Source organism: Myotis daubentonii, chromosome 16 (assembly GCF_963259705.1).
Source record: "Myotis daubentonii chromosome 16, mMyoDau2.1, whole genome shotgun sequence".
Classification (NCBI taxonomy): Eukaryota; Metazoa; Chordata; class Mammalia; order Chiroptera; family Vespertilionidae; genus Myotis; species Myotis daubentonii.
In genome coordinates, this window is record NC_081855.1 from 36941730 (window position 1) to 36960430 (window position 18701).

Here is an 18701-nt window from a genome sequence, read left to right on the forward strand (position 1 = left end):
TTTATTTCTATTAGTATCTATTTTGGATTAGCTAATTCTCAGCTAGGTGTATAGTATTGAACAACGCAAAGGATGGGCAGTTTGAAAAATACCATTGACAAATTCTTCTTCTCCCTCCCAAATGATTTTTACCATACATTCATTTTAGATAAAAAAAAAAAATTAAGTATTACAAGAAATAAACTTAAATGCCTGGAAAAATTCTCCCAATCTCATAATTTTTAAAATGCTGATTTCATAAAAAAGGATTTTTGGGTATATACTGAGGTTATTTCTTTTCATTCTAGCAACTTTGAATATATCTATTTATATATTTACTGAAGAATCAGAGAAGGAAAAAATATTCTTACTTCTCTAACTTCAGTCTAAGTATAAACTCTAATTACTGGGAATAATAGTTTATGGAAAGATGATTAAAAAATCCTTTCACAATGCAAATATGTAATAAAATTTCAAGGTTGTTGTAGGTTATGTTTATTTTCACTGTTCTATAAACTTAAAGAAAGAACACTAAAAAAATCAAGACAAGTCCTTTCCTCTAGGAGTAACACACCCATACAAAACACACACACACACACACACACAATTTAAATTAGATTTATCAGTTTAATATTAAATATTTTCCATATAGTCTATGTCTCTAACTTCAAATATGAGATTCCCATAGAGACATTAAGATATTTTTCAAGTTAGTACTTAATCCCTTTGTAACTGCCTTTGATTGGCATTTCTTCGAGGTTGCAGCACACAGAATCAATCAAGAGAATTCGTGTCATAGCCAAACATGCTCTGGCAGCCTCTACATAATTAACATATTTAACCAGCCCTCATAGGTTAGTTTTAAATGTGTTAAGCTATCAAAATCACCAGTCTCCAATAGACACATCAGTAAAAATGTAACCACATGAACCAAGATCCTGGCTATAAACTCACTCTTTAAATATGCCACATGCTACAAGAAAATGAACTCAAATGCATCTGTAAAACTGAAAAAAAAAAAAAAAATCTGCCTATAGGAAATACATTTCCCCAAATAAAAATTCTCAGAAAACCTATGAAATGATAAAGGAAACAAATGAGAACATGTATTTAAACCCTTCCACATTAATATCATAAACTCTCATAGGAAACGAAAGGGAATAAAGATGTGTTGTATGATGGGGAACCTAAAAAACAAAACAGAATACTAATTGAAACTATGGGATTTTGAAACCTTCAGAAAAGGAATGAAAAACTTCTCTGATTGTTAAGAAAATCATTTACCTTAAGACAGAAGGCCAGACCAGATGACCTTTCAAAATCCCTCAAAAGAATTTTATGCATTTATTATAACCTGCGTATTTAGAGAGAGTGTACCATTATATGCAATTTACTGGAAAAACTCTGTGAAGATGTTCCTTATATTATTTTTACCTGAGGAGGAGCCTTTTTCAGTAACACAAGAAGAGCCTGTAATACCAGATTAGAAAATCGAGGGCCAATAGGGACATAATCTGAAAGAGAAATATTACTATGCTTAGGGATTTGATGCACATACGCACATATTCCAAACATTCATATTTTTCTACATCAAGAGCAAACACAGTTCTAGAAACAGTCATGCAACTAATGATATTAAAAAACAAATATCTGGATAATTTGAATGCATAAAATATTATATAACAACTTTTATCTGTAATTTTTTTTAAAAGCTTCTAAATATACATTTTGAGTTCATATCGACATATTCAGAGACAGGTTTATTTAAGGGAGAAAAAAACCCTCAAATGTATTTACTAAGCATTTCCAAGAAATTACTGCAAACTATGGCAATACCGTAGTACACAACAACAAAACACCATACTAGAAAATGGGTAGAGGGGACAATGGTACGTAATAATAATGTAAGAAAGGTACTTCAATGTAACTGAAAAGGTGTGTAGGAGTTCTCAACCTGTGGGTCGCGACCACTTTGGCGGTCGAAGGACCCTTTCACAGGGGTCGCCTAAGATGCTCCTGCATATCAGATATTTACATTACGATTCATAACAGTAGCAACGTTAGTTATGAAGTAGCAACGAAAATCATTTTATGGTTGGGTCACAACATGAGGAACTGTATTTAAAGGGCCAGAAGGTTGAGAACCACTGTGTTAGAGCCACTAAGATTGGTCCTCAGATGGTGAAGAACAAAGAACTTGCTAAAAGAACTTTTTACTTGTTAAATTTCTACCACTCCAAGATTTTGTACCAATGCCAGCCCCTTGGCTTTCTCTGCCTATTGTACATGCACCCATGCCCTGTGCTTAGAGCTACCTCCAGGCATCAGCCCTCTGAAGTCAAAAGTGTTCCTTCCCTTTTCTGATTATCCAGAACAGTGGCACACTCTACTTTGCATTAATTTTTGCCAATATATGTCATAACGACAGACAACATCTTATTTTTCTAAGACCTAATAATTATGGCACAGTAAGGACTCAGCAAATGCTTGGTGAATAAATGAACAAACAAGTACAGATAATAACTTCATACAAGTGAAAATATACTCAGAGGGTACACATTCCTGACATAGTAGTGTTGCTATGCCCACACATTTCAATTGTGTTTAGATAAAGGAATTTACACAGATCTATGAGTATGTGCCTAAAAGCTTTTAAAGAAATAATCCTATAAACTGGGCTAAAATCTATTAAAAATAGCAGACCAAAAACCCAGGTCACTAGATAAAACTATCAATTTAAAAAGATCTCACAGACATACCTGTTTTGCTTTTTAACCAATATTGCCTTAGGAAACAGAAAAATAAATAACAGAGGACCTAAAGCAAGTCTGAAAATCATGGGAAAAATGTAGTCAGCATAGGTAACTTGAAATCATTTCTACAGCAGTGTGGATAGCTTAAGGAAGAAGGGATTAATTAGGTATTAGATACTATTTTCAGAGGTTTATTAAGTCACCAGGTGGGTTCAATTTCAACAGTTTATTACAACATCCTGAGCCACTGTTATAATAAGTTTATTCCAGAGTTATCTAATTTATGCAATGAAATAAAATGTAAGAATAATACTTTTCTGGAATTTATTTGTAGATTACACATTTTGAGTTGAGTGCAGGGACTTATTCATCTCTGTATTATGTAAGAATGCATATAAATGTTTAATAAATATTTTTAAAAATTACCACAGAGCACTTTTAACTTTCAGAATGTTTTCAACATTATTGTATCAATTTTGTCTTCATAATTATTCTATGGGATAAGTAAGGAAGGGATATAGTCCTTTATATCCCTTTTATGTATCTTTTTTAAGAGCAGAAACTGAGGTAACAGAAAGCTTGCAGCTTCTACCCCAAGCGTTATCTCACTCTAATTGTAAACCCTACTTTCATTAGCTCTGTCAAGTTCATAAGTGAAACCTCTGAGCTACAGGCAGTAAATACATCGGTCAACAAAAATTACTAATCATTTATTATGGGCAGGGAACTCTGTAGAAGATAGAAAATAGTATGAGGCAGGAGTCCTTACAGGAAAACAACTTATAACGGAGTTATAGTCATAAGGGCATACTTAACATGAATACCATCATTAACTAGAGAGAGAAGAGATAATGTTATATTTCCTTATAGGACAAAGAAAGGTATTTCTATTGCCTTATAATTTATAAATGCCTGTTATTTTTCTTCTTATAATCTGTGAGACATTGGCAAAGACAGTACAATAACAAATGCAAAGACTCACCAAGCAGTCTCTCAATATCATCCACAACTACACAACTGAGCTGGGATTTGTATGCATCATCGAAGATCTGGAAGAAAGCAAAACCATTTATTATCTCACTGTTCTCCATAATTATGACAATTTCTAAGAAGATTAATTAAATATTGTAAATTCTTGAGCAATACCTAAACAAAGCACAGTAAAACACCAATATTTCAGACTACATTAAATTAGAATTTAAAAGATAATAGGATTTTAGAACTAAAAGAGTTCTTGCATTTTAAGAATGAAAAACATTGAGACAAAGCAGTTAAATGACTTGCCCAAAATGATACTAGATCATGGCTATGTCCTACCTGGAATTCTGAGAACAGACAAATCCTGTCAAGTTTATCACAAAGGTCTCTCCTATCTATGTCAGGACCATGGCTTCAGTGTTGTGACTCAAAAGCCAGATGAAGCCACAAGGGATATGTAGAGTAAAATTGGATGTCATTTTATTATCTGTAAGAACTGTGACCCTTTTAAGCAGGAATAACATTGAAAGAACAGAAGCTTGTCGACTCAAATCAGACTATAATGCTCAGTGTTTACAAAAGAATGAAAGTTGGGTATAAAGGACAAAATAGATTTGGTTCTACCTTTAGAATCTGACAAAAGATAATAATACATTGTCTTATGATAGCCAAAGAAATGGTCACTAAACCAAGAAGTGAACAAGTTATACCCTGATAAGGACGTAGCAATTACAAGACAGATAAGAGAATTCATTTATGTAAAAATTGAATATAAGCACCCAAGGCTTTGACACCAGCCTTTTTATAAATGTTCGGGGCTCCTTTCCAGCAACTATAACTGGGGCTCAGTGCATCCCATTCATGTCATCTGTAATTAATTCCTGCATCCCAGCCCAAGCTCTCTGGTTGATAAGTAACCTCAGTGACCAAGATGTAACTCTCCCTTCCATCTTGCTTTGGGTGACATAATATTCCTTAGCAGCTATCTTTTAACTATATAAGATTAAGAGTTAGGTATAGAAATAAAGTAAATCAAACCAACAAAAGTAATATTTTTCATACTAAGTTTGAAGACAACCTGTGTGTGCTTGGTCTTTAAAATATTTGAAATAATTAAGAGAATTTACCATATTAGATTACTAGATTAGCCTTGCTAGTTCAATTTAAAATATGCAATTGAATAATTAATTTTATGTTGGAAGGTAAAAGATAACTTTAATGGCCTTGCAAATGGTAAAGATAATCTAAGATTAACCATACCTATGATTTAATTTATTATTAAATAAATGTAATTATATACTTACTTTGAAATTTAGAATACTTTTTGTTAGACAAACTAAAGTACTTCAAAGAGAAAAGAAAATATTTTAAATGTGGAAATATAGTTTAAGATATTTAAAGAAATTTAATTAAACTGTAAAAGTCCCATTTTAAGTAATTACTAAATTTTTCTAGACTTACAAATAGAATAAGAGATGTAAGTAGACTTTTTAAAAGTTTGCTTACTTTTGTTTTAAAAACACTTACATGATATAATTTTGATATGTTGCATTTTAAACTTTTTAGGCCACAAATTAGCTACAGATGATCCTTTCTGTAGGTAATTGATGGGAATATGTGCCCCAACTGGGGTAGAGATCAAACAAAACCCGGATATATGCCCTGATTGGGCATCAAACCTGCCAACTTTTGGTGTACAGAACTACTATCCAACCAACTGAGCCATAGTGGCCAGGGCTACCTATGGTCTTTTCTATGCTCAAAAGTCACTCGCAAAGATGAAACAAACAAACAAACAAACAAAAAAACACCCAAACCCCTCACCCCTTAAAAAACCTCCCAAAATTTAAAAAAAGCAAAAAACAACTCATATTGACAATCTAGAGATGGTAAGATCCTCCCCAGCACACTATATTCTGTAAGGTAGACACTGTCTTCCCAAGTATTAAGTTTCCAAGGTCTGATACCTCACTGGTACTTAATCCATGTCTGCTGCATGCATGCATAAAAGAAAGCATGCTTGAAGAATAGCTCTGTTGCTTTACTTTGCACCATTCCCTACACCCCTCAGTCATTCTCCCACACTGTCACAATCCCTTCTACCCTCTCTTCCTTAGCTGTCTTCCCATTGGATTTTGAGGTGGATAAAAATGATAAAATGTATCATTTTCTGGAAGGAGCTCCTTTTATCCTGATTGGCTATCATGGAATGACATGTGAGATGGAGCCTCTGCTACTAGCTTGAGTCTCTGAGAAACTACAATGAGCAGAGCTCTGCCTCTGCACCATGATGGACAAGTACTGTGAGCAAGAAATAAACTCTGTTGTATTAAGCCACTGAGATTTTGGGGTTGTTCATTATTGCAACATAACTTAGCCTAGCCTGACTGATACAGAGGCTTATGGAGTCAATGCTGTGTTCCTAAATTTAGCAAGTGACAATTAAGTTGAGACCTGAAGGATGAACAACCAGTGGAAAACAGGGAAGAAAATGTTCTAAGAAGAGTATACTGGGTATTAGGAGGCAGAAGTGAGAAAATTCAGGAGCACTGAAGGAACTGACATAGTTAATAAGAATTAAAATGAAGGGGTCAGTGTTGGTGTGTGTGGGGAGTGGTGGGTGAGAGATGAAGCAGAAGAGAAATGGAAGAGACAATGGAAAAGTTTGGAAGCAGTTCCCCTGTGGTTCTTTGCTATTTTTTTATTTTGTTTTATTTTTTTTATTAGTTAAGGTATTACAAATGTGTCCTCATCCCCCCCATTAACCTCCAACCTCCCCCCCGCACCCCCCGCAACTCATGCTCTCATCTCCCTGTTGTCCATGTCCATTGGTTTGGCTTTCTTTGCTATTTTTTGAAGACTGAACCAATATAGCAGCCAATGTGGTATCCTATAAACTCAGGTGATTTCAAGGAGTCACTGAAAAGAATGCTTTATTCTTCAAAATATTTTTTTCAGAATTCTACTAAAGGCTCTGATGCACATATTTCATTCTGTCTGTCAAGTTGTAATATCATGGATTAGAGCCACAGGAGCCTAAGACACTACATTCTACATTTTCCCAAAATCAGCCTTCTCCCTTCTCAAAAACAATGTAGAGTTTACATGGCTACAGGGACCTTACTGAGAACACTGCTTGGGTCTAAACTGATGATAAATTGCTAGGTAGTCTCACCAACTTAGATACTGTGATTCATGAAGCATTACACATCACTTCACAGTTGACTGCATGGGCTACCTATGACATTTTAGGAAAAAAAATACCTACAGCAGTCATTCAATGCAAAGTAGGGTGTTTTGGTTTTTTTTGCTTGTTTTTGTTAATCCTCACCTGATATTTTTTTTCCATTACTTTTCAAAGAGAGTGGGAAGGAGGGAGGGAGGGGGAGGGAGGGAGGGGGAGGGAGGGAGGGAGGGAGGGAGAGAGAGGGAGGGAGGGAGGGAGAGAGAGAGAGAGAGAGAGAGAGAGAGAGAGAGAGAGAGAGAGAGAGAGAGAAACAAAAACAAAAAAAAACCTTCCATGTGAGAGAGACACATCAACTGGTTGCATACTGCATGCACCCCGACCAGGGATAGGGAGTGAACCCAGCCCAGGTATGTGCCCTTGACTGGGAATCGAAACCAAGACCCTTTGGTGCATGGGCCAACACTCTTACCATTGAGCAACACCAGCCAGGGCTAAAGTAGTTTTTTTTACAGACAGCTCTTAATGCATTAATTAGTATCACGGGGAGAGGAGCACTCACAAGTGACTCTTAACATACTAACCATGACAAAGGCAGTGTAATTCCAGTTGTAACTTGACCAGTTTCAGTTGACCAGTCAACTGAAACTCCTTCAGGTAGCAACTCTGCTCTAGTTTAAATACACACACCCCATTCACTTCATACATACTGTTTTCCTTATCTAGTCACTAGTGTAATATAAGGTCACCACTCTTCCCCTGGATTCATGTTTTCTGCCTAATTTTTCCAGCTGCTTCCATTCTCAGCTTCCTGGCCCAGGCCCCAGCAGAGCATTCACTAAGAAGATACTCAGATTCAACTGGCAAGTATTTGGGATTAGCTGCCAGACTTAAATATAAGTGAGACATTTACATACTAAGCCGGGATGTTCTATTGCAACTTTATGTAGATAAATCCAGAAAGGAGGAGGGATACTAGAAGAAAAGATGCAAAAAAGGTAAAGCTGTACAAACTGCCCAGCTAGAGTATTACAACTGGAAGTGCCAAACTTCTCACCAGTACCAGCATACAGCAAATACACAGTGCTTGCTCCAGATCCAATGATGCCATCACAACAGTTAGCCTGGTGGGCTGAAGCTGAGGCTAATGGCTGTATCTTACAGACTCTTTAAAAAAAATAATTTAAATTCTGATCCTCTCATTTAGTAAGATGAAAGTATGATACTCAAGCCTTTTCTTGCTAGAGAGGTTATCACTAGGGGATCACATAAGTTATCATGCAAACCAGGACACTTGAAAGGGGAGAGATGTTAATAATCACACTGGAACAACAGGTAAAAACCAGGATTGCTCAAAGCAAACTGTAGTGTATGATCATCCTAGTTTTATCAGGGAGTTTCCTGTAGAGCAAGTAAAATTATCAGTGTGTAGATATAAATATATATACATATTTATAAATATATTCTTAAAGTTGAGTGAGAAGTCTGAAAGAACAAGGGAAAGAGAAAAAAGTAAAGAATTGAAGAAAGAAGAAGTGTGGCCCTGGCCAGGTAGCTCAGGTGGTTAAAGCGTCAGTCATCCTGATATGCCAAGATTTTGGGTTCAATCCTGGATCAGGGCACATACAAGAAGCAACCAATGAATGCATAAGTAAGAAGTGGAACAAATTGATTCTTCTCTCTCTCCCCTCCTTTCTAAGATAGAAAGAAAAGCAAGAAAGCAAGAAAGCAAGAAAGCAAGAAAGCAAGAAAGCAAGAAAGCAAGAAAGCAAGAAAGCAAGAAAGCAAGAAAGCAAGAAAGAAAGAAAGAAAGAAAGAAAGAAAGAAAGAAAGAAAGGAGGAAGGGAGGGAGGGAGGGAGGGAAGGAAGAAAGAAAGAGGGAGGGATGGAGGGAGGGGCATGAGTCAACAAGGAAATAATGAGGACTATTCTAGAAGATGAAGAATGTCTCTAGAAAACAGAGTTACATAGTCTATTTCTAGATGTGGATATAACGAGATTGTCATTAAACTCTCTGGTACCACCTCTCTCATGTGCAAAGGTAGATAGTGGTCCTAAGAGACAAACTAGAATGTGGGGAGCCTGGACTTGAGGCAAGAGCAGGCTGGCTGCACTCTAAGCACTGAGGAAAAGGAGGTGTAGGGCTCCTGATGCACAAGGGGGAGGGACAGGTCTGAATATGGTCCTCAAGGACACTGCAAGCTCTCAAGGCACACAGCACACTCCTGGAATCTTCTGACCAGTTGGGAGCCACCTATGGGCAGGGGAATGGCAGCAGCTGCAGACCCTGGAGTCCACATGAATATAGATGGGAACACACCAGTATTAGTTCCATGTTAATCTCAGCCTTTCAGAATCACAACCACAGCAAAGTGTGTTCTAAGTATACTCTGTCCTCTATTTTCTATAACCTCTTCAGTGCTTTGAGGCAAGTGAAGCCAAATTCTCTGCTCCTTTGGGGGCTGAAAGAGTTCATCTTAATTCTGAAGTGGTTGGCGTGAAGTACCTAGTTAGTAGGGATCTGATGACTTAGAAAATCCCTAATGCAGTAAATCTGTCAACAATTAGCTGAAAGCATACTCTAATCATATTTGGTAGCATATAAAAACGTAAATGAGCAAATTCAAATCAGTGCTATCAGTAATAATCTCTAGTTTCTAAAAATAACTGGGGAGTAAACCAAGCAAACATTAGCTGTCTTCTAATGAAACTGCCTCAGGAAGTGGACCTAAACTTTTGGCAAAGCACTAAAGATTCCTGGAATGACCTTAAAATCCTTTATTTGTTCTCCCTGCTTTTCAGGAAAAATTCTTACATTTTCACATAACGGCGAGCCACAGAGTGAGGTATGCTTTAATAATATAAAAAGCCACAAAGTCTGAAAGTTCTACTAAAGATCTGTTCCATGTTCTTCTGTGTGCCAAAAAGATACAAATGCCAAAAGACAAAGTGTATTAAACAAAACAACAACAAGCGCCCGCTCCCCCCAGCCATGCAAGGATCTGTAATCACTTCCGGAGTGTCCACTTCTCTCGGTTAATACATGCACAAACTTCAACAAACCAGTTACATGATATATTAGGATGTTAACCAAAAACATCCAAATTCTGTTGCTTAGTAACTGCTGTCAAAAGATCCAATTTCCAGCTCTGCTCTTTGTATGGACTAAACCCCGAAAAGGGGAGGATTAGGCACCATGATTCTGTTCTGTGAAGACTACAATTTGCAGTGGGATTTACAGGAGGAGGATATTCAAAGAAGATTATTTCTTTCATGCAAAGCTAGTGGAAAGGAAAATGTCTCCCATTAATTTTCAATCCTTTAAAAGCAAGGCTATATTATATGTTATTAATGGGCATAGTTTTATAAGTCACTCATATTTTTACTTAATTTTATTTAAGTAATTTAGTCACATCAGATTGTTTTTTTGTATACTCAAAAAGCATCAAGATTAGGTAATGAGTTAAAATAAAAATGTATTGCTTTGTCCTTTTGTTCATTTAATGACACTAATAGAACTACTACAACAAATTTCTTAAAAAGTATAGATGCAACAATAGATACTGGAATTAAAATTTAAAATAGAATGAAGTTGGGAAAACAAACATAAACGGGGGAAAGATCTGCAAATATTTCAAATATCCAAACGGAACATATGGTACCCCCCAGAATGAGGATAACACCTCATACATACTGGCAGTGGTGAGAAGTTGACCTATGGAGAAAGAACTCATTAAGCAAATTAAGAGCAGTGCAAGGTAAATGTTAAAATAATTGAGAATAAACTACTTTCATACATTATAATACCATCCATATGTGAACAAAAAGCAATAGCTTAATTACAGTGAAATCTTAGCTGCTCATTAAAACAAGTCTAGCCCTAACCAGTTTGGCTCAGTGAATAGAGCATTGGCCTGTGGACTGAAGGGTCCCAGGTTCGATTCCGGTCAAGGGCATGTACCTTGGTTGCGGGCACATCCCCAGTAGGGGATCTGCAGGAGGCAGCTGATCCATATTTCTCTCTCATTGATGTTTCTAACTCTCTATCCCTCTCCCTTCTTCTCTGTAAAACAAGTATAATGGCCCTCTTTATTAACAAAAACTCTTATCTCTTAGTTTAAGTAATAAAATGGTATACAAAGATATTCTATGAATTGACTATTCAGACCATCATTCTTTAACAAAAATTAATGTTATAATATTTCCCAGTTTCACAAATTATTCTGTTGCAAAACATTTTGAAAAATCTTTAAAACTGAGCATTTAGTCATGAAAATGTGGCTGAAGAAATAGTTAAATGCCAATCTTTTACTTATGAAATTGGCAAAAAAAGTATTTTTATAACATTAAGTGTGGTTGAGAGTCCCAGGAAACTGACACTAAAATGATGGGGCTGCTAGCATAAATTGGTTCAACTTTCTAAAGAGGTGGGATCCTATAAATTATTATTATTTAGGCATAAGAGTTTTGGTAGCAGTATTAAAAATATTTTAATTATTCATATTTTTACCTTAGCAATCCTGAATCTGAGAATTTATCTTAAGGAAATAACCAAAAGTGTATGTACAATAATAATGATAAGTTAAAAGAACCACCACACTCTATCAAGCACATATTACTAGTATATCACAAGACATTGTGTGATACTTTACATAGATTACCATTTCATTTAATTCTCATAATACCCCATAAGGCAGCTATTACTATTATCTTAATTTTATAGATGAGAAAACAGAGGCTTATAGTCAAGAAATGTGGTGGAGCTGGGATTCAAATTCATATCTATTTGAAACCTAAGCCCAAGTTCTCAGCCAGTAAAATATAATGCTACTCTAAGGAAAATCTAATAAGAAAATGGGGACAGTAATTTCCCAAGTTTGGTAGTTCCACAGAATATCATTTATAATTGGGGGGGAAAAACTGGAAACAACCTAAATGTTCAATAAAAAGGGAATGCTTAAATGGATATTACATAGCTATTTAACATAATAGTGAGATAAATTTCTATGACACTGAAAAAAGTTCACAATGGAGGGGCAGGTGGAGGGACTGAGCAAGAGAAAAAAAAACTGAAAAAATAAATAAAAATTAAAAATAAAACCCAGATAAGAAAAACAAAACAAAACACAAAAGTTAATAATATATTAAGTGAAACAAGACAGTTTAAAACAGTACATCCAGTGTGATCCCCAATACATAATGTATGTGTAAGTGTGTCTGAGCAGAGAAGAAAACTGAAGGACAAACATGAACTCATTTTTTTATTTTCTCCTAATTTGGAGGTGGGGTGTGTGTGTCTGTGTGGTGGAGAGGAGCACTTACAAAGAAAGAAAGGGCCTCTCCAGAATGATAAAAACATTATAAATTACTTGTGCTCTGAAAAAAAAATTAAAAATCTTCCCATCCTCACACTACAAATGAAGGGAAGACAACAGTGGTGGGAGGTAGACTAGAACTACTTAAGAATGGCATTTATATTTCATTTTTAGAAGCAACCTGAAAAACTTAGCACCTTTAGACTGGTTTGAGCCCTCTGGCTTTTGTCAACCTATCATTAGGCAACAATGTGAAAATTATTTGCAGAGAAAGATTCTGCAATATTTCCAATATAGTTCCAAGACACCTATGCTTCATTCTTTCGCTGTTCTGTACTTTAGTTTCAGGGAATAATATTTTTTCCCCAAGGAAAGACAAAAAGTTGAATATGTATATATTATACTGCTGAAACATAAAACATTTTTGTAATTTTAAGGGTGCATGGATGATCCAGACAGTGAATCATGAATTGAAACCATGTTGAATAAGCTTGTATAGACACTTATTTTCATATTCCTTAGACTTCTACTCATTTAAAACTGCCTTGAAAGGCTTCAACAATTTAAAGATTAAATCATAAGTTATTAAGCCATTAATTTAACCATTTAAGCCTCTAAAATCAACACATATTACCTTCCCCCCTCAAGTCAATTTGCAAGAGATTAAAATAATAAAAATGATAATATCTCACACTTACAAAGCAGCTTTGATCTGCAGGAGTCTAAAGTACTTTCTAAAAACTTTTATAGAAAAACTAGGACCATCCACTCACATCTGAGGCCGAGGCTGGCAGCTGGTGAAAAGCAATGGAGTAATTTATAATTTGTACAGAAGATGACTATTTTTTAATTTTTTTACTTTAAAAAAATAGTTTTAAATTGATTTATAGAGACAGAGGGAGGGAGAGGGAGAGAGAGAAACACCAATGTGAGAGCAAAACATAGATTGGCTGCCTCCTGCACTCCCCCTACCGTGGAGCAAGCCTGAAAACGGGCATGTGCCCTGACCAAAAATCAAATCAGCAACCTTTCTGTGCACAGGATGATGTTCAACCAACTGAGCTACACCAGCCAGGGCAGAAGATGACTACTTTTGCCAAGTATAAGAAATAGATGGAGTTAGAGACATGCCAGTAGAATTAGCTGTTCAATTAAAAGGAAAATTAAATGACCACAGATTCCAAGCGCTATTATTTAAATTTTCACCAAAGGATATGGCTTAAGGGTTCCCTTTAGAGGGAGGAAAAAAAAACACTAACAAAAAAAACAAAGAAAACTAACCCCTATTTACATCAAGGAAATGACTGGTCTCATGATTTTGTCCAGATTTTCTTGAGAATATATACTACTGGTTTCACCTCAGACAGAATAAATTGACTATGGTACTTAAGTTCTTTTGGTATCTGAAAACATTTCCTTCTCTTTCATACTCAATTTCAAATATCTTTATATAGAATATTTTTAATTTATTGATTTTAGAGAGAAAGAGGAAGGGGAAGAGAGGGAGAGAAACATCAATTTGTTTTTCCACTTAGTCGTGCATTCATTGGTTGCTTCTTATATGTGCCCTGACCGGAGATGGAACCCACAACCTTGGTGTATCAGGATGATGCTCTAACCAACTGAATGACCTGGCCAGGGCTCTTTATATAGAATACTTATCTTCACATTTCAGTGTATCGAACTGGAATCCTGCTCCAAGCTCTGTTTTCTCTATCCATTTCAAGCACCCTACACAAATAATTTTCTGCCTCCTGCACTAACAAGACACTAACTTTTCAAACTTTTTTTTTTTTTTTAATATCCTTGTCTCTTTCCTAAAGAAAATCTGAAGTAATTCTATCCTATGTCTTTATAAAGTGAGGGCCTCTGAGCACCGTAAAAGAACACCTGAGCTGTCTTCACTAGGTAGCACTTCAATTCTCAAGAATCCTTTCCTTGACTCTGATTTTCCCACATCTCTTTAACTTACGAGTCAGTTCTTATCTTGAAAAGATCAAGAATGAAAAAAAGGATAGAAGTAAATAAATACTTCAATTAGATACAAAATAAAATTTCTTCACTATCTGGGAGCATACATAATCAGTATCAATGGAAACACTGGCTACTGAGATTAAACAGTCATTAAAAGTCTTCATTATTGCTTTTTGTTGTTTTTTAAAAAGCAGTCACCTACTATCCCAGATGTCTCACATGACACTTGCTTGAATGTATGAGAGATGGACCAGATGGTCCTTTCAGCTCTAGAAGTCTATTCTATGTTGCAATAACTCACTGATGGCTCAAAGCAGCCATTTGAGAAGATGAAAAATGGCACGTGGAGAAAGGAAGAAGGATGAGGACTGCATTAAGGTGTCAAATAGATGTGATTATCTAATACACTGCCATCCCTTTGCAGGGGGCGGGGGGGGGGGGGGGCGGTTGAAAATATCTTTCCAATGGTACACTTCTGTACACAGTCAACTTAATTGACCTCAAATAGTTAGACTTTTGTATATTGATGAAAGAACTTAAGAATTTGGGCCACTCTACTCAAACACTCTTAACTAGGATCTTTCCTTTCAATCAAGTCAATACAAACTTAAGAAATGAAAATTAACCATTATATGTATAAAACAAAGCATAATCTGAAAGATAAAATAAAAATGCATTACAAAGTTAAATATCTAATATAGCTGCTGTTTCTTCCCAAATTTTGCTGATGATCTAGTTCCACTCGAAAAGAACATAGTTGCTATGGCACATAGACACGCATACACATACAAAGACAGACACACATCTAAGAGATATGAAGTTAAAATGAAAGTAAAAATCTTAATACCTTCTTCATGGACTGACACTTGGCTGTCTCAGAAAAGCCAATCATCTTATCAGGAGAACAGATCTTGATGAAGGGGAAGTTGGATTCCTCTGCAATCTTTGCAGCTAACGCAGTCTTCCCACTGTGAGGAGGGCCTGCATAAAGATATGAGCAAGTCAGGGGAAAAAAGCCAACCTAAGCAAAGGGAAATAAGACAGGTTTAAACTTTTATCCACAAGGTACTGAGGTCTCAACTAGTTGCTCATTAACATATCCTGACACAATTTCATGGCAGACATGTTTTCTCTTATTTATTAGCAACTAAACTTAATGAACTGATTAGCATTTCTCAAAAGTATGATGAAATACGTTCCTTCTCTCTTTCTCATAGTCTTAATCTTTCAAACTTCTGCCTAAATATATAAAACACAAGGGTTTTGCTTCTTAAAAAAGGAGTGCATTCAAATACATATCAGTATTTATGTTTAGTTCTACCAAATTATTTGTCTAAGAAAACAATACAATTTTAGGAAATGATTGTGGGGGCAGGGAAAACTGCCTTATTAGAAGCAAATGTGACTTAACAAGCTAGAATTCTAAAGACTCAGGCCTTCTAAAGACTCAGGCCACCAAATCTACAAACTTACCTGAATTTAGACATCTCCTTCTTCTTCCCTTCTGTGTAATGAAAGATGTGTCCCTCTTCTACCCATAAACCAACCAATTCTTCCTCCCCATCTTTTCAGAAACCCAACGTTATTGATAGTACCCTCTCCCCCATATCTTCCATCTCTTCCTCTTCACACCCCTCAACACTACTCTCTTCTTCCTTCAAAATGGAACCTCCCTAAATAATTATCTGTTCTGGCTGCCTTCACTCTTCACCTTCCATCCACTCTCAAACAAATGCTATGGCTTCCATTCCCATTACATGGAAAGGCTCCCATCAGGATCACCAATGACTTCCATGTCATCAAATCTAACAGATACTTTATCTGTTGGCCTCTTAAGAATAATTGATACAATTGATAACTCTCCTCTTTCTTTAAATACTTTTCTTGGATTCTATGATAGCATATTCTCTTTCCCCCTCCTCCTACCTCTCTGGTTACTCTTGCTCAGTCTCCTTTGTCAACTTTGTCCTTAAATGTTGACACACTTCAGAGATCAGTTCTAGGCCCACTTTTCTTCTCAATCTATACTCTTTCTGTAAGTGACTTCTTCCACTCCCATGGATTCACCAACAGTCAATATACTAACAACTCATGAATGTATACTGTAGCCAGACTTCTCTTGGAGCACCAGACCTACATATAATAGGCTACTTAACATTTCCGATTCAATTATTCTGTAGGAACCTCAAACTCAACGTGCCCTGAACTGAACTCATGATCATCTTTCCCAAATCTTTCCACTAATGCTCCCAATCTTAGAAACAGGCATGTATACTAGAAACCTGGGGATTGTATTTGATATTTTTCCCATAGTACATCTAGTTACTTAATATTTCTAAGCCTCAGCTTCTCTACAAATAGGGATAACAGCAGCATCTATCCTTAGGACTGAAGTGGGTTTAAATGAGGTAATATGTGTAAAGTGCTGGTAGAGTGACTGGCAAAAGAAAGAGTTCAAAGAATTATAGCTTAATTATGATTAATAATTATAATAATAATATGGTCTCTTTTATTCTACCTTCTAAATATTTTTCAAAATGGTTTACTTATCTCCATCTCCACTACCATTGTTACTTCAAACTACAATCAAATTACAACTAAGGCTAATGCAACTGATTCTAACCATTGATCTCTCCTGTGTCTTTTTTTGCCCTTCCAGCAACTAGTCAAGTACTCAGTGAATATTTATTTAACTGAATTCAGCGCTATTTGGTATTACAGTCTATTAAGTAACATAGAAATTTAGATACAATCCTATAAGTAAATGAGTTGCTATCATTCATTAGTAATATTCTGTCCTCAGTAGGACTTGAATTGCACAATTATTGGTACACATATACTGGATTACTATTTTCAGACGATGAACAGTACTAGAAATGAAAATAATTCATTTTTCTGGAATGTCCTAAATGGCTTTATAAAAGTACTGTTTTGTTTTTTTAACTTTTAATGCCATCTCATAATTTCTTCTCACCTTCCAACAGGACGCTAACCAATGGTGTGCGGTCACTGTTTTTCGTCTGCTGGACCAGCAGCTCTCCATCATCTAGAACTCGAGTAACTGGATCACCCCATTTGATAATACCATTCATAATGTAACTTGCATAATCCTCTTGGTTTGTGCCAAATGCCTATGGAAGAAAAGGACAGTTTAAAACATGTTGAGCATATAAAAGATGCTCAAAATACTTTATTCCTACACAATAAAAATGTTGAGCAATATCCCATATCAGTATAAAAAGCCTGAAAACCACACCAAAAGACCTCCAATGTTTTATAATTTTGCATTTTATTTTTTATCAAATTGGGGAGGGGAGGAGCTGCTTTGGGTGACTTAATGGAGAAACAATAGATTCTAGGCTCAGATTCTGCCAGAGCCCACGCTGTCATAACCCCTGAGAAAGGGTATGTCCCTATGTGCTTACTTCTATAAGGAGTACATGGCTGTTGCCTTCTGTTAAGAACAAAGGGAAAAAGAGATTATGGACTCAGAAATTAGAAACACTTGTCTCAGCAGACAAAGACACTATCCTAACTCTGACTGTAGTGTCATGGATTAAAATGGGAATGTAAAATGGTAATGAGGAGATCCTGTCCACATCAGTTTGGTGGAAGGGGTTACAAGTTAAATGGCACCAAGGTAAGTGTATATGTGTAAATATAAGATTTTAAATGAGACAGGAATGAGCAGTTGTAATGAAAGATTGAAGGGTTAGGAAAATAAAATAAAAGCAATTATTATATGTAATAATTTTAATTGTTCTCACTACATATTGGAGTTTAAATCACATTTCTCTTCATTTTCAACTTCTAATCTAATATTGGAACTCCTATCAAACCAGTTGCCAAAAGTAGTCAATAACTTTAGTACTTAGTTAGTTAGTTGAATTTTCATAAGGTTAAAAGGAAAAGAAATGAGTAGGAAGACATAACCCAATGTAATGTAAAGGTCCCATGTCATGAGAATTCTAAGCTATTATATCCTTCAACAAGTTAATTTTTCACTACCCCGATGTATGGAACAATTTTAACTCTTCTTTAGAACTTGCACCTCACAGAAAATTATTCTTTGTAATGTCTCTAAACAGTATACAACAGTCTCATTGCTCTATTTCTTTGCTACTCAATCACTTCTCAGACTTCTCTTTGGTCCTTGCATACACTAGTCCTTTGATTCCTGAGTACAAAGGGAAATCCTCATTGCCTGGTCTGGATATGGTACATTCAGTGGCCCTCTCAAAAGTTATAAAGGGAGAGCCTAATAAATACTGCTATAGGAAATATGTAGATTGGCTGACTTTTACCTTTAATTATTCCAAGTATACACTCTAAGTCTTACAGCAGCAGCTTTAAGATACCTTTAACCAGGAAACAGGGACCCCCTCCAGGCTACACAATATGTATGAGTCTTCCTTACTTATCCCACCACTTCATTTTTGTTTTGTCCCCCAGACTCATGGAATAATTTTAAGAAACTTACTACCTACTTAACTTAGTTATCTTAGTTTCCCCTTTCTT

General features: G+C 35.8%; 1 protein-coding gene across 5 annotated transcripts in view; it reads right to left on the minus strand.

Annotated features, from left to right (window-relative positions):
* Positions 1 to 18701, minus strand: part of NSF (N-ethylmaleimide sensitive factor, vesicle fusing ATPase) — a 128090-nt gene that overhangs the window by 25266 nt on the left and 84123 nt on the right. For all 5 annotated transcript variants that reach the window (XM_059669828.1, XM_059669829.1, XM_059669830.1 and 2 more), the window contains exons 14-17: positions 17158 to 17314; positions 15031 to 15164; positions 3715 to 3781; positions 1414 to 1493 (exon numbers count right to left, since the gene is read on the minus strand). In XM_059669828.1, the coding sequence (XP_059525811.1) occupies positions 1414 to 1493; positions 3715 to 3781; positions 15031 to 15164; positions 17158 to 17314 (438 nt within the window). The remainder of the gene's footprint in view (positions 1 to 1413; positions 1494 to 3714; positions 3782 to 15030; positions 15165 to 17157; positions 17315 to 18701) is intronic.